Below are 17,509 nucleotides of genomic sequence, written 5' to 3' on the forward strand. Positions count from 1 at the left end.
CCACGCACTAAGCATACATTTGACAATTGATAATTTATTAATAATTCGCTGAGCTTATTCCAGAATTACTAATAGAGTAACCAGCTGTGTCAACTAGAAACAGAATAACTAGTCGACGTCATGTAGAGAAGAAAATTGAAGCAACCATTGAATCCTTTGCCAGAAAGTCTGGTCTCAATAGGAGGTTTAGTATCAAACTTTCTCCACGTGCATTCTGCTCGTACAAATATACACAATTTTGCAATGTGTGTGTGTCTGCATGTGAGAGAGGAATGGCATATGTCACTGATATGTCGCGTGCTAGACCTGAGTTCGCCTTTTTAAGCACGCTCCCTGCGATTAAATATAAAACCCGTGCGCGTTCTTTAAATTAACTGAGCGTGCCAACTTTTATCACACAGACACATATACGAATACATTTTTTAGTGTAAAAAGCGTTATGTTGATAATCATAAGTAGTACATCTCCACAACGGTATGTATTTTCTTAACTGCTAACTATCGCACAGAACGAGGACTTTGAAACAAACAACTCATTTTTTTACGTTTCTTTCCACCACTTCCTCTCCATATTCCATGAGCAGAACGTGAAAATTTAGTGAAAAGCGAAAACACTTTCGTATATTGATCGAAGATTAACCACCTGACTTCCTGATTTTTGGAAGGACTTTTCTCCTTTTAGTCCTACAGTTTCCGCATTAGTTCAAATGACAAGGTAATGTTTTTCTCTGTAACGTATGTTGAGGGCATTAACCGTATCTTTTCATCGAATAGAAACATACGATTAAACAATAGGTGTATCAACCGACGTACAATTTCTCCACATGAGGCATAACTCGACTTGTTTTTGCCGCGGCATAATGGCTCATAAGACGGCTTTGAGTTTTTCACGTACAAACTTTTAGCTTTTAGTTCCGTCCCCTCTTGATCGATTTGAGATCTAATTTCACTTTTGGAATCAGGAAGTTTATGCCTTTTGATTGATTTATTTGATCGCGCCAAGTTCTTATAGATCAATTTACTATAATCCTGCTTAAAAAATTTTCAATTTGAGGACGAGTTGGTAGGGAACCTGATGAGTAATAAAATCTAATCGCGTATACGCGCGCACTGCACTTGGTATTACTAGCGCATAAAAATGTAGCTAAGAAAATAAAATGTCTGATGGATTAATTTACTCTCATTTATGATTCTCTCTTGTCCTAACACAAAGCTACAGAATGGGCTGGGCTATCTGTGCTGTACTTACCTCAAGTATCGAAACTTGATTTTTAGTATCTAAATCCCTTAAATTTATCGCTGAGCCATCAGGATGAGCTTTTGATGAAACAAAATGTATAATAAAAAGTAAGATATGTTTTCTTTAATATATTATCAAATGCTCTTTCACTTTTATTATTTTACCTCCACCTCCTCTTTGAGCTCAAAGGTAAGTTTCAGAACTTATAACGTTAAAAATCTGGTTACGATTCCCGTAATTGACAGAGTACAGAAAACTCATTCTTTAATTGAACGTTTTACAAAGAAACAGACCATACTCGTTTAGCGTATCAGCTACACCTAAAACTGATAAAATATTTTATTTTTCTTGCTTAAATGTGACTATAAACATGCTGAGGTCCGGCATGGCCAGGTGGTTAAGGCACTCGACTCCAAATTTGAGTGTCGCTAGTTAGAGCATACCAGTCACACGTTATAATGTGACTATCAATCCTCCTATTCGTTGGTAAAAGAGTAGTCCAAGAGTTGGTAGTGCGTGGTGATGAATAGCTGCTTCCCTTTAGTCTTACACTTATAAATTAGGGACGGCTAGCGCAAATAGTCCTACTGTAGCTATGCGCGAAATTCAAAACAAACCGAAATAAACGTGCTAAAGCACATTCCACATCTTATTTCAGAAATATATGTTCACTGTTGTCCGGAATTAATACTAACAACCAGTGCAATTTAAAACCCATACAAAAGATGAAACTGGACTTATAATTCTCAAATGTTTACTCTTTCGGTCCAAAAAAAACTGACTTCAAAGCGACTTAGCTTTCAAGTCTATTTCTATATATTCACTTCCATTGACTTAGAAACTAGAATTTGATTAAGATTGCGTTATCCATGACGATCACTAATGCTTATTAGCAAACACACAAAACACGTCAATATATCACAATGAAAGCTAATTTTCAAATAATTAACTAAGCTGATAATGTTGAAAGGAAAATATTACAGACTAGAAAGTGGTAATAAGAACAAATAGATGGGCGATATGATGGTTTAATGTTTCAGGCGTGTTTCGCTATATAATTTATAATTTAACGAGAATTAGAAGCTCTTCATATCCTGTTCTTGTTTCTTTTTAGTTGCACATGCACACATTTTTCACTCAATCCTGAAAAACAAAACAACGCCCTCTGGTGGACTGTATCAACACTCAATCCAAATACAGAAAAAAGACTGTCGTCTGTTTGAACACTAAAACATCACTTTCTGAGCGATTACTTCAACACTGAATGATAAACACAAACACTAAGTAAAGTAACAACAAAGGCAAGTAGTCTACTTTATTAACACTTAATGTCATAAAAATAAAGAGCAAATCAACGCTCGACTCCTGGAAGGAAAAAACGCTCATCTTTTGTACAAACAGGAAGGAAAACAACTCTCTTCTCCTATACAAACAACAAGGAAATCAACACTCGTCCCCTGTACAAACAGGGAGGGAAAAAACGCTCATTTCCTGTACAAACAGGAAGGAAAACAACGCTCATCTCCTATACAAACAGCAAGGAAATCAACACTCGTCTCCTGTACAAACAGGGAGGGAAAAAAACGCTCGACTCCCATTCAAACAGGAAGGAAAACAATACTTGATAATTAGCCCCAACACCGAGTCTCAAACTCAGAATAATGATGAAACAATACAGTTTAATAACCTGTTTCGACGTTGAACCTCAAATATGGATAGGAAGCAGAGCAGCGCCATCTGGTGAACTGCAAGATAAGGATCAGAAATCCATCTGATAAACGGTTTCGACTGAACCTGAAGCAACAACAAGAAGAAACCCAGCGCCCTCTTACAAGCGAAAAAGAATAATATGAAAAAATAAAGGTCTTACAGTTTATGTGCTACCATTGAGATTTGAAACCGCAAATAAACGTTTAGTGGATCACACATCGTGTTTCATTACTATAATCGTGTTTTTTGATCGAATATTATTTAACGGAGGTCATGTCAAAGAGAATGTAAGTAAAATATTTTTCATTATCTTATTAACTCTATCTTAATGTATTACTTTGGCCACCTGCTATTTTACCATCCACTAACAACTGGTCTTATGTATCGTATCATATTATCTAACCAATCAGAACACTCGATATAAAATCGTGGAACTTACCCAGTTTCCTTGTAAATAAAATACATAGAAGGCTCCAACATTGTTAAGACTAATTCGTTGCTATATTTAGAATTTTTTTGTTTCAATTCTGTGTGTGTGTTTGGCTAATGTGTTATTAGAGATACTGTAACATATAGGTCAAAATCTGGCAAACTGAGCATTTAAATAATACAAAAATCCTACTTAACAAGTAGGATCGTGATTTACACACGATCTCACTTTGATTACGACAAATTTATTTATTTATTTTATGACTTTAATTACCGACAGTAAAAGTATTCTGTCGCGGTACACGACGTAATTTAGGGATAATTTCTCATTTAATCCACCGAGCATGCGTCATATGGAAAAATATGGGATAATAATAAATACATGATTATCTCTTTGTTTATTTTGGAGTTAGGTACAAAGCTACACAATGGTCTATTAGTGCTCTTTTTACCACGGGTATCAAAACCCGGTTTCTAGCGTTGTAAGTCCGCAGACATACCACTGTGTCACTAAGGGGCTACTAGCTATTAACTAGTGATATTCAGCATGTTTGCTTCAGTATTACGAGCTGCACGAGGAATATCTGCGCTAGCCGACCATAATTTAGCAGTGTAAGGGAAAGCAACTAGTCATCACCTCCCACCGCCAACTCTTGGGATACTCTTTTACCAACGGATAGTGGGATTAACCGTTACAATATAATACCCATGCGGCTGAAAGGGCGTGCACGTATGGTGTAACGGGGAAGCGAATTTGCGATCTTCAGATTACGAGTCGAGCACCCTAACTACCTGTCCATGCCAAGCCAAAACTTAATATAAAAACAAACTTAATAAAAACAACAAAATGAACACCTCCAGTTTTCCTCACACCCAGTAAGTTCTACTCGTGTGTCATACAATAATAGTCTTACCTGCTCTTACACTGACGTCCTTACTCCGAATGACTCCAAACTCGTTACTGACCACGCACTTGTACCGAGTGAAGTGGACATCTGGCCGATAATCACTCGGATGAAATGGCTTAATCACTAACGATCCATCTGAACTAATTTCTTGCAGTCTTCCGTGTTTGGCCACCTTTTGATTTCCGGTCATCCAAAGAATACTAGGCACAGGCTGGCCATCAGCGCGGCAAGGTATTACTGCACCAGAACTGTTAGTGAATTCGACAGCATCTGGCGGTTCATCTAGAAACGTAGGTCCACGAGTCACTAATTCAGACGTTACTGAATGTCCTGTAATATATATTAACAACAAAAATGTTAAGCACCCAAAATCACTGGCTTTGCTCAGACCTAAAAGTTTGACATCTAATTACTTTCAATAACAACAAGATAAAATTATAGAAAATAATACATATATATTGACTCAAGTTCAAGCTAACAGTTTTAATTATAGATATATCAATGTAGTTTTGAGTATCTGTTAGTGGGGGTTTAAAGAAAGAAAGAAATATTTGGTCTGAATTTCGCGCAAAGCTACACGAGGGCAATCTGCGCTAGCCGTCCCTTGTTTAGCAGTGTGAGCAGGGAAGGCAGCTAGTCGTCACCACACACCGATAACTCTTGGGCTACTCTTTTACCAACGAATAGTGGAATTGTCCGTCACACTATAACGCCCCCACGGCTGAAAGGGCGAGTACGTTTGATGTGATGGGGATTCGAACCTGCGGATCCTCAGATTGCCAGTCGAGTGCCTTAACCTTCTGGTCATACTGGGACGAAGGAAATGTTTATTATTTTTTACATATTAATACAAATTACCTACGTTTGATAGCTTTATTTTGCATCAAGAGAAACTGTGGCATATGCCTAACTTAAACGTCATTCGTAAAATACGGATAGAAACTATATTAAGGCACAGAAAAAGACTTATTCCAGTTTAAACCAGTTTTAATACGAAGTTCTCGGTTCTATTCTTTGGTTCGTCATCAAGCTAACGGAAAACGCCATTGAATGTTTGCTAACCAAATAACTTTGACGTCGTGTAAGAGCCTGTCTAGTGTCTTCTGTTGTTAATGTTTAAGTATTTGGAATTTCCAACGATAATATTCGCAGCTTAAACATACTCTTTTATTTATTGTTTGGTACAGAATCAAATAGCAAGTGTTAACCTGCCCCTGTAGAAGTGTTTCTTCTGCAAAACACGTCGTTTATATGATAAAAGAGTGCAACCGTAACTCAGTTGAAACTAGCGTTTTCATCTTAAACGACAAGTTATGCTCCCACAGGCTAAATGTTCAGGTCAAAGTTCTGGTTTAGCTAACCATAATTTGGAACTAGTGACAAGAGTAGAGGCAGTCGATTAAAGAGAACGCACTTCAAGAAGTGCTTTCCCGGATCTTTGAACCGAGACTGACTGTCACTCTTATAACACGCCCACATCTGAAAGTACCAAGTTCTCAGCGGCATTGTATTGTGAACCCTGGACATTTCGATACTCAACCCAACACATTAACTAATAAACCCCGCCAAGCTCACCGAATCTTAAATCCTTTACACATAATTTATTGTTATGTTCACTGACATCGAATCATATTTTGTTGATGTACCACTGAAAACCTCCCGAAGAAACACATTAAGGAGTATCAATCAATAGCTACTATTCCTCTAGTAGTACAGTGGTATGTCTGCGGGCTTATACTACGAAAATCTAGTTTTGATACGGGCAGAGCACAGATAACTAGTAAAGCTGTTAAAAGATGACGACAAAATAAAGCCCAAGTTTATATATCACCAGCTAATAATGCAGATAAATAAACGGACTAGATAAACCTTCATTTATTTCATTTTCCAAACTCAAGTTAAATGAATACCCTGTACTTCAAAACATTTAATTTCAAATACAATTTCGTATTTGTTTGTTTGTTTGTTTGTTTGTTTTTCTTCATTTTAATTATGAACTTTAAATTGAGTAACTCAGTTTACCATAGAAAAAAAGAAATTTGGAGATAATTAAAATAGTTTCTGGTTCTTTAATCTTTTGTGGGCTAAATGAAACTTAACGGGTGAAACATTACATCATAGTATTCGGTTTTTTAACACATATGCGGAAGGAACGACATTGTTTAAATTAGATTGAAATTAAAAGAATATATCCAAATTTACACCTGCCGGAAAAATTATGAAACAAGCTCACAGTAAGGCCTACGAAAGAAGGGAAGAATAAAAATAATATTTATTTATCGCAGCTCTAGACCAAACGAGAGCAAGAAATATAATTCTAGCACGTTAAAGTGATACCATTTATTCTACCTTGATGTTACAAAGTTTAGATAACAACGCCGGTTTTCTTAACTCGAAAAAAATTTATTTGAAAAAAAAGGGGCTTTTAAAATATATATATATATATTTTTCGCAACAGAGAAGATAAATTTGATTCTCCTAACATGCGAGAAAATCCTATTTTAAACTCTAAAAAATATTCAGTGTGAGAAAATGCTATCCCTAATCTTTTCTTTCGCTCCTCAACAGCATTATGCTTAAGTTCGTTTCGTTTCCAACGTGCCTGTTTTGACGAAAATAAAATATAGTGATCAGTACGATATCTCTCCTAACGTTAGTGAATAATTCACTTTCTTTGAGGAGGGGGAGGGTAGAGAACAACAACTGCTGACAGCTGTTTATCAAATAAATAATACATCTTTCTTCCAAGGCATTTGAAAACGTGAATAATATTTAATATTAACAGTTTCTACCTATCTGTTAAATTCGTTATTGAGATTAAAGTGGCCATCTATAAAAGACAAAAAACGTCTTTAGTGGGGTGCAATTTGAATGTTATTTTCTGGTTTATTCTATTCTATGTAAGTCATATAACAATATAGACTGTTAATTAGAGTTTACTTTGCTTTAGTTTTCGTGTGCCCGGCATGGGCAGGTGATTAGGGGTGCTCGATTTCGTTTGGTTTGGTTTGTTTTCAATTGTGCGCAAAGCTACACGAGGGCTATCTGCGTTAGCCGTCCCTAATTTAGCAGTGTGAAGCTAGAAAGAAGGCAACTAGTCATCACCACCCACCGCCAGCTTTTGTGCTAATATTTTACTAACGAATAGTGGGATTGATCGTCACATAATAATGCGCCTGCGAGCATGTTTGGTGTGATGGGGATTCGAACCCGCAACCCTCAGATTACGAGTCGAGTGCCTTAACCATCTAGCCATGCCATAACATCTAAGGGTCGCGGGTTCGAATGCCCGTCACAACAAACTTGCTCGCCCTTTCAGCAGTTAATCCCGCTTGTCGTCACCACCCACCGCCAACTCTTGAGCTACTCTTTTACCAACGAATGGTCTTATACTGTCAAATTAGGGACGGTAGCGCAGATGGCCCTCGTGTAACTTTGCGCGAAGTTCATAAAAAAACTATTGCTCGTTTTATTGTTATTAAGCACAGAGCTAAACAGTGAACTGTCTCTGTTCTGCCCACTGCGGGTATCCAAACTCGAATTTTAACGTTTCAAGGCTGTGAGATGTACCATTGAGCCATCGGATGATATTAAATAGAGATTTAGAAAATATATATATGTATATATTGAACTGTAAAATGACTTATTATACACTTCTATGTTGTTTCCAACCACGTTTTTCCAGTTTATACTTTATAAGAACGAGAGTTTGCTATGGAACTAAATTCTGTGAAGCAGATAGAGTAAAAGTTATAGTTTGCGCTGTACAGCTACACATTGTAAAATGTCATGAACATTGTTAGACGATAATCTCTTTATTTGTTACGAAGTACATTCAAAGCACGTATTTCAAAGATAACTACCAAATGAAGTTAAATATCGATTTGGAAGGAACATTTGAAACGGACGCGTAACTTAGTTTATAATTAGGTAGAACTGCTCATTTCATTAAAACACACGAACTTTCAGAAATGTCATATCTTGTCTTGCAACGAACCGTGTTAGAAAATTCCTGTAGACTGTGATAATCTCGTTAAATGGTTACACATGTATGATTTAAGACATAGTTTAATTGAAAGCAATAGAGACAAAATAAAAACGTTTTATGTAATGTGACTGTCATACGAGCGTTGTGATTTGACAGTTATACAAGAGTTGTGATGTAACTGTTTTATAAACGTTGTAATGTGACTGTTATACAAGTGTTGTAATGTGACTGTTTTATAAACGTTGTAATGTGACTGTTTTAGAAATGTTACTTCTTTGTTTCTGTGAAGTTAAGCGCAAGACTACGCAGAGAGCTATCTGTGATCTGCCTACCACGGGTATGGAAACCCGGTTTTTAGCGCTGTAAGTTTGCAGACATATCTTTGTGCCTCTGAGTAACTATAAACATTGCAGTCATGAGTGAAATCATGTATGAGCTTTCTATTTAGTAAAAATTAAATTATCTACGCATAAGAAAAAGGACGAAGTGAGTTGATAAAGAAATCGAGTAACTAGATAGATATTATGCTGTTAGCCCGAAAGCTTAGAGGTAAACTTAAGGGGTTATAACACTCTAATTCAGGGTTCGATCCTCTCGGTGGATACAAGGCAAGTAGCTGACTGTGTAGCTTTGAACTCTCATGAATAGACAAATATAAATTAACTGAACTGACCGATGTAACTAGGTAAATATATCAGTTTTTACTTATCTAAACTGACCGATGTAACTAGGTAGCATAACAGTTATTAGTTAACTAAACTGGCGGATGTAACTAGGTAAATATATTAGTTATAAATTAACCAAACTGGTCGATGTAACTAGGTAAATATATCAGTTATAAGTTAACTAAACTGACTGATGTAACTAGATAACATGTCAGTTATAAGTTAGCTGAACTGACCTACGTAACTAAGTAATATATCAGTTATAAGTTAACTGTTATAAGCTGACAGATATAACTTAAACAAAATATCAGCTATTTCACGTGTAATCACTATTTTTAAGTTGAATAATTTAAGATAGATCAAGAACCTGCACTTGTCAGTTTTGAACATTAAAGTCAGGCTAACTGGATCAGATGATCATTAAAGTCAGGCTAGCTAGATCAGATTATCATTAAAGTCAGGCTAGCTGGATCAGATTATCATTAAGGTCAGGCTAGCTGAATCAGATTATCATTTAAGATAGGCTAGCTGGATCAGATTATCATTAAAGTCAGGCTAGCTGGATCAGATGATCATTAAAGTCAGGCTAACTGGATCAGGTGAACATTAAAGACAGGCTAGCCTAAATCAGATGAACATTAAAGTCAGGCTAGCTGAATCAGATGATCCAGTTTGAGTTGTAGGATGGAAGTTTTATTCGAGCGCTATTATTTTAAACATTGCGTTATTTCCAACAATAATTTAGGTACTGGATTACCTAATAACATAATCAATACCTGGACTGAAGTTATACAAAGGATGCGAGTTTTTTGTATTTAAATGGGAGCTAAAAGTAATTGAACAGATGTTACACCCCAGAACTTACATTAGATGTGTTCCTTTTACACACTCTCTCTTGAAAATGCTCACCCAAATGAAAACTGCAAAAACGTTCACTCATTTCACAATTTTAATGAGGTTCAACTCAAACAAAACAAATAAACTAATATATATAATTACATAATGACGCATATATACAACAGTGATATTAATGTCTGTAGTGGGACATAAAGTCTTCTTAATTTTTTACGGTAAACTAAATAAATAGTTCTGAAGTACAACACGCAATGAGATATCCAGCGTTCGTAACTATTGTACAGAATAGGACAATATTGGTACCTAACTTTTGAGAGCTATGATATAAAATCAGATAAAGTCAAACATGCAATGAGGCATACTGTCCTGTAAATAGCGTACAGGTGAAGACAAAAAATATACATCCATCTTCTGTAACGTATAAGCATTAGTATAGTTTATACTAAATAAGCCCCTGAGCATGTCATTCGAAATTATGTTCTTTAGGGTAGGTCCTGACACATGTAACTATCTAACGAATGTAACAGATAATACGCCAAGTTTATTACACTTTCATACAAAAATAAGACACAGTTGTAGTTTAAGTAACTGTTTAGCAGGACAAAACAAGGGTAGGCTCGACTTGAACTTTCTACACAGCAACAAAGTAATTCGGAACAATATTCCGAACTTCTTTCGGCTCTACGGGGAGGAAGTCATTTGAAGGGAACAATGACGTCTTCAAGATGGCAGCGGCGCAGTGTGTAATTGGAATATTTGACAGAATACAGATTATGATTCATAAAAAAAAAAAATTTGCTTTTACTACAGTTTACAGCTTTTATTGTAAGTAGGATTCGTTTTTACTCACAGTAAAAATTGTGAATTGTAATAAAATATACTTTTTCAGAAAATAAACGAGGCTTAAAAACCTGGCCTGGCCAGATGGTTAATGCGCTTGACTCAGCGTGGGAGTTCGAATCCCCGTCGCACCAAACATACTCGCCCTTTGAGTCGTAGGGTCGTTATACTTTGACAGTCAATCCCACTATTCGTCGCTAAAAGCGCCGACATCCCTCGTGTACCTTTGTGCAAAATTCAAAATAAATAAATAAGTAAACAAACGAGTCTTATCATCACTTCCTTAGCATCATCATCAAATTCGTCTGATAAAAGAAATAAAAACAAAACATACGGAGATTTAATTCTTAGCCGCCATATTGGAAATGACATCTTCCTGTTCAGGTTCACTTGGCCCACGCACTGGGAAAAAGCACCCAAACAAGTTATGTACAGGTGAATCAAGCATATACATAAAGCTAGTAAATGACACCGCTATACTGCTTAACTTCAACATGGTCTGAGATATCCTGCATGCTTAAACATTGTACAGAATACAGCATTATGCACAGGTAAGTTTTATTCATCCCAAGGCTTAAGTAACTGTATGATATTCACAGCTTAAAATGTAAATCAAACAATGATAATGCGCAACATAACAATGATGTTCACACTTCCTTACCACTACACTCGAATAACGTGGTCATTCAATAACTATTATACCATAAAATCCGGAGAATACTTAACTGCTTAAGATACTACCAATTATTTCAGATACTAGCGAGTAGCCCGTCTATAGTAACGGGGCAAGTACTTTTATCCACCTTTCGCCCCTTAATGTATCATAATCTCAACTTTTATACTTAAGAGAAATGAGTGAATTCTGCGAAATCAAACTTGACCAATAAAGAGGCAGAAAAGTGTAGTCCAGACAGTCAATCGTTGGTAAGTTCCTTTGTGAGCCAATCAAAATTAAAATCATTTATGAAATGAATTTGTAGCATATTCATAAAATAATTAATTAGATTAATAGCTTGTAATATATATAAAAGTCACGTGCGTTTTGATAACACTGTGTTTCAACTTTGACTTTTATGTTATGTTACTTCGTAACAAAAGTGCCTATTTAGATATGATAGTGCTGTCGTATGTCCATGTAACTATTTCATATGGTAATGTTACTTAGTAACAAAAGTGCCTATTTAGATGAAATAGTAATGTCGTATGTCCATGTAATTACTTCATATAGTAATGTTACTTAGTAACAAAAGTGCCTATTTAGATGAAATAGTACTGTCATATGTCCATGTTACTACTTCATATGGTAATGTTACTTAGTAACAAAAGTGCCTATTTAGATGAAATAGTACTATCGTATCAGTGATGACGAGAAACCCACTTGTTGAGAAATTTATATGCAAAAACGGCTCGTTTGGGCTGAGAAAACACTTTACATAGAAGAGCGAACAACGTTTCGACCTTCTTCGGTCATCGTCAGGTTCACAAAGAAAGAGGTAACTGACCGGAAGCTGACCACATGTTTGAAAGGGGTTGTGTAACTGTGTGTCGAAATGTAGAGGGCGGTATTAAATGTTTGAATATATAATTTTATTTATTATATTAATATAGGTATAAAGGCGTTCCTTTATATTGGTTTATTTTGGGTTTAAGTTGTTGTATAAGTAAGGCTTCTTTAATTTTACGTTTGTTTATGTTTGTTTCTTTATTTAGTATTTGAGTGTTTTCTATGGTTATGTTGTGTTTATTTGACTTGCAGTGTTCGAAAACGTGTGAAGGTGACTTTTATGTTCTTTGAATCTGGTTTCCATTTTTCTACTTGTTTCTCAATATAGAAGTCGTGGCAGTTATCACATTGTATTTTATAAATAATGTTGGTGTGGTGTTTGTCAGTATAGTTTTACATAGTATAGACCTCAGTTTTGTGCCGGGTTTTGAATAAATTTGGTATTAATTGGAATGTCATATTTTGTTACTAATTTTGCCAAATGTTGGTTATTTGTTTGCTGATGTCGGGAATATATGGTATACAGCAGTATATGGTTTCGTGGTTTTTTGATTCGTGAGCTGTATTTACTTTAGTTGGTTGATTTTGCTTTCTGTCTAGGTGTGTGCGTATAATGTTTTCTACGGTTTGTGGAGGAAACTTATTGATGTTGGTGAAGTATTGTTTTATTTTGTCTAATTCATCGTTAATTTTATCTGGTGAGCATAGTTTTATGGCTGTGTTTATTTGGTTTCTTAGTATGTTGAGTTTTTGTTTTGTTTCATGTGCTGAGTCCCAAGGAATGTATAGTCCAGTATGGGTGATTTTTCGGTGGATTTCTGTTTGAAATTGTGTATCAGTTCTTGTAATTTTGAGGTTAAGAAATGATATTTGATTGTTTTCTTCCTGTTCACATGTGAAGTTGATGTTGGGATGTATAGAGTTAATGTGATTGAAAAATTAAGTATGTGTTCTGTAGATTTGAATCCCGCAACCGTGTCATCTACATATCTATACCAGTATAGTGGTGGATGTAATGCTGTGTTAATTGCTTGTGTTTCAACTTGTGTCATAAAAATATTGGCTAGAACTGGTGATACTGGGTTGCCCATGCTTAGGCCGTTTGTTTGTATATAGTTTTGGTTGTTGAACATGAAGTTTGTCTTTATCGTGGTGAATTCTATGAGGGTTGCTAACTGGTTACTGGGAATTTCTATAGTTGGGTTAGGGTCTCGGATATAGAGTTCTAAGGCTATCTTGCAGGCTTCAGTGGTTGGAACTTCTGTAAAGAGGGATATAACATCGAAACTGGCCATTAAGGCTTTATGATTAAGTTGATTTAGATTAGACTTGAAATTAAAAGAGTCTTTGATAAATGAGCTGGCTGATGTTACATATTTGGAGAATGCCCATGCTATGTATTTACCAAGGTTGTAATTAAACGATTCATATGTGGACATTATTGGTCGTAATGGACAATCTGGTTTATGAGGTTTGGGGATGCCGTATATTTGTGGTGTACGTAAAATTAAAGAAGCCTTACTTATACAACAACTTAAACCCAAAATAAACCAATATAAAGGAACGCCTTTATACCTATATTAATATAATAAATAAAATTATATATTCAAACATCTAATACCGCCCTCTACATTTCGACACACAGTTACACAACCCCTTTCAAACATGTGGTCAGCTTCCGGTCAGTTACCTCTTTCTTTGTGAACCTGACGATGACCGAAGAAGGTCGAAACGTTGTTCGCTCTTCTATGTAAAGTGTTTTCTCAGCCCAAACGAGCCGTTTTTGCATATAAAAGTACTATCGTATGTCCATGTTACTACTTCATATGGTAAATTTTCAGTTTATCATTTTGAATCTTGCGGTTTTATGGGCGTTTTTACCACCACTTCGCCCCCTTTTGATGGAACTTCACCAAATTTACCATGAACGTTTATTGAATCTATGTAGAAATACATGCAAACTTACGGTTTCACATTTTGTATTTTGCAGTTTTATTACAATTATAAGGAAAGCAACTTTTCACGTTCTAAGATAACCTTTAATTAATCTTGAAGCTATATGACTTCCGTCCATGGAACGGGTGGCTCAACTAGTAACTTAATATAAATATAAAATGAAAGGTGTAGATAACAAAAGTTTGAAAAATATTTATTGACTTATATTAAAGTCTCTGTTGACTAAAGAGGTTTGACTTGTATTAAAAACGTAGATAATATTACAGAAAATATCTTAATTCGGAAACAATTTAAATTTAAAACTGAATTAATATTTTTACTTTCATGATAAATGGTAAATTTTGTGCACTCGCCACTGCGCTAGGTGATCCCGTACTAAGTCTTTACTTTAGGCGTACTATACCAACACTCACTAGACATATAAGGTTTCAGGACACCTCCCTCACGACCTCCTTGCACTCCCGTCTTTAAGATCCTGATGGGCAGTCAGTAATCGAATTGTTCTATTAGGCTAAATTCATTTTGTCTTTTATAACTCTTCCTTTTTGAGAAATCAAGCGTGACGTGACGTGACACACACTGACTTTTATATAAGTTAGATGGTCTACATAACGCTCGAGAGGCAGTGAACCCCAATAACATATGTTCCAGTCAACACAGACACAGATCTGGCATCGAAATTCGTAAAAAAGGTTTCCCATCACAAATTGCCATGTCGACGAAAGACATAACAACAGTAGAAAACATAAAACCAATCAAACTTGCGGACCGAGACAGGCAAGTCGAATATCACGAAGATCAGTTAAGTCTAACGCGTATTGAGATATGGAGATGCCGGTTCTTTGTTTTCTCTCCTGAACTCGACGTGCTTGCCTTTTTTTTCGTGTTTTTTATTTTTGCATTATTTTAAATATTTTTGCATGTTATTTTGTTTGTTTTGCTGTTTGTTTTTTGATGATACAATAAAGAAAAGATTGTTCTATTTTTGTCAAAAAACCCTTGAATTACAGCTTATTTACAGACTGTTTTCGGATAAAGGAGTATTATTTTTATTTGAGCTGAGGCACCATGACTATCTGCGGAGAAATGTTGAACTAGAAAAGTCTTTATGATCTGTCCTTTTGAACAACTATTATATACTCTTTAAACCAACAGAAGTACATTTAATATTCACATATTGCTATTCATTTGACGTATTAATCGATAGCCCCCAGTGGCGCAGCGGCATGTCTACGTACTTTCAACGATAGGATCCGGGTTTCGATAGCCGTGGTGAGCAGAGTACAGATAGCCCATCGTGTAGTTTTGTGATTAATTACAAACACACAAACATTAATCGATAAGGAGCTTTACTCTTCTACGAAACTAAATACTAAACTAAACCAGGAAGTTATCGAGAGCAAAGAGAAGTTACTCTGACATTAAATTAGACAACAGAGAATTAATTAGGAAAAAATGTCTGTCATTAATGAATACATTTCTCACGAGATGGCACTCGTGATTGATTGGATTGCTATTTTAAATTTTCTGTTAACTTACGAACAATTGTTCACCTAACACTGAACAAGACATCCGCCAGAATGTTATAATAAAGAAATAGGAGGTCGAGGGAGTTCCTTGTGAAAGTAATATGTTTAGGGGGGCATTTACCAATTCATTACTTTCTGAATAACTAGTGTAATAACAAAAGACGAACGTCTGTTTTCACTAGGGAGAAACGTCTAGCTGTTTTAACAGCATTGGTTGCAAGAAAGTGTAGAGTTTACACTATTGAAAGACAGAAGTCATAAGGTACTGCGTTAGGACTATATGTGGAATGGATTGCTAGATATTATCAATGACCATAGTATCTCGGTCGTTATTCTTTTGTTAAGAACTAGATCATAGGACTTTGTTGAAGTCCAATATTAGTCGAATGTTACAAACATTTTGTAAATGTGTCTGTACGGAGATATGGAGAGACTACTGTAATTCAATCGACAATATATGAGAAGACTATAGTAATTCAATCAACAATATAGGGGAGACTATAGTAATTCAGTCAACAATATAGGGGGAGACTATAGTAATTCAATCAACAATATAGGGGGAGACTATAGTAATTCAATCAACAATATATATATGAGGAGACTATAGTAATTCAATCGACAATATATATATGAGGAGACTATAGTAATTCAATCAACAATATATGGATATATTATAGTGCTATAATAGATAACATATGGGGAGGCAATAGCTTTCATTTCTTTTTTCGATTCACAAACGCTTTCCTTTGCGCTTACTAAATAAACTTGCCAGTGTCCATCTTAAGTTACTATGACCTTAAGAAGTTCATCTTGAGGTTATTTTATACAAAAATAAACAGTGCTATGAGTCCCTTCGCACATTTACACATGTAAATAATATTTGCAAAAGCTTACCCTAAACATTAGAATAAAGAGAACATTGACTGGTGAATAGAAAATTACGCTTCTGTTTTAAAAAGAGTTAATGATAGAAACCTTCACCTGATATAACGATAAATAATCCTATTAGAAACCCCAAGGTCTTTGCCACTTGGAACATTCTTCGGTCAGTCCAGGTAGTTCGACTCCTCGTGCACTTTAGTACGTTATTTTAGTGGTCACTAAGCTGATCTGCGTTAGTACGACCTGACGTTCTAGCTACTCGTGGTTTGAATGACCACCTCTCGGCTGAAGAATATACCAGTCGCGTGCATTGGTAACGGGCTAAGCGTGCGCGTGCGCACTTACACAAATATCGCTTATGCACGTGTTATCAGTCTGTGTTGTTTTCGTCTTTCATAGTAGTGTCGTGTTGTAACCTTCCCCCCAATAAAATATAAACTCTAGATTTTCTAAAGTAAATAATAAAAAGGTGGTTGATGAATGTAAGTCAAAGCCGTTAAAAGATCTTAATTCGTTGAAGGTCGAGTTACTTACTGAAACGCTAAAAATTAGGTTTCGATACCAGATATGAGCCCTTTATGTATCCCTATGCTTACCTGCAAACAAATTAAACATTACCAAGTAAATAAAGTAATTGGATATTAAGTAAGAAACGGTGGCGGCATGATATAAATATCGCACACAACTGTAGCATTTCCAGCTTTATCTTTGTAAAGATTTTTCGAAGTGGCGTTCGTATTGCAGTAGGTGTCAGTCTCTTTTATTATACTGACTGAGTGGATCGTCATTAACCTCAAGAGAATGTCTCAACTTCGTTCGTAAGGTTAAAGACTTCGAGAGGTCGTGATGGTTTTGTACGATCATTCTAAGTATTACCGTTTTCGGCCTAGCATGGCCAAATGGTTAAGGTACTCGACTCGTATCCAAAGATCGCAGGTTCGAATCCCTGTCACACCAAATATGCTTGCCCTTTCAGCAGTGAGGGCGTTATAATGTGACGGTCA

At 35.8% G+C, this 17,509-nt stretch overlaps 1 protein-coding gene across 2 annotated transcripts in view; it reads right to left on the reverse strand.

The window, feature by feature from the left end:
- Window positions 1-16,774, reverse strand: part of LOC143240675 (cell adhesion molecule Dscam1-like) — a 102,274-nt gene extending 85,500 nt beyond the window's left edge. For both annotated transcript variants that reach the window (XM_076483496.1, XM_076483495.1), the window contains exons 1-2: window positions 16,605-16,774; window positions 4,293-4,616 (exon numbers count right to left, since the gene is read on the reverse strand). In XM_076483496.1, coding sequence (XP_076339611.1) covers window positions 4,293-4,616; window positions 16,605-16,662 — 382 coding nt within the window. In that variant the 5' untranslated portion in view covers window positions 16,663-16,774. The remainder of the gene's footprint in view (window positions 1-4,292; window positions 4,617-16,604) is intronic.
- Window positions 16,775-17,509: the final 735 nt, after the last annotated feature.

The sequence above is a fragment of the Tachypleus tridentatus genome, chromosome 13, assembly GCF_004210375.1.
Source record: "Tachypleus tridentatus isolate NWPU-2018 chromosome 13, ASM421037v1, whole genome shotgun sequence".
In the NCBI taxonomy this organism is placed as follows: Eukaryota; Metazoa; Arthropoda; class Merostomata; order Xiphosura; family Limulidae; genus Tachypleus; species Tachypleus tridentatus.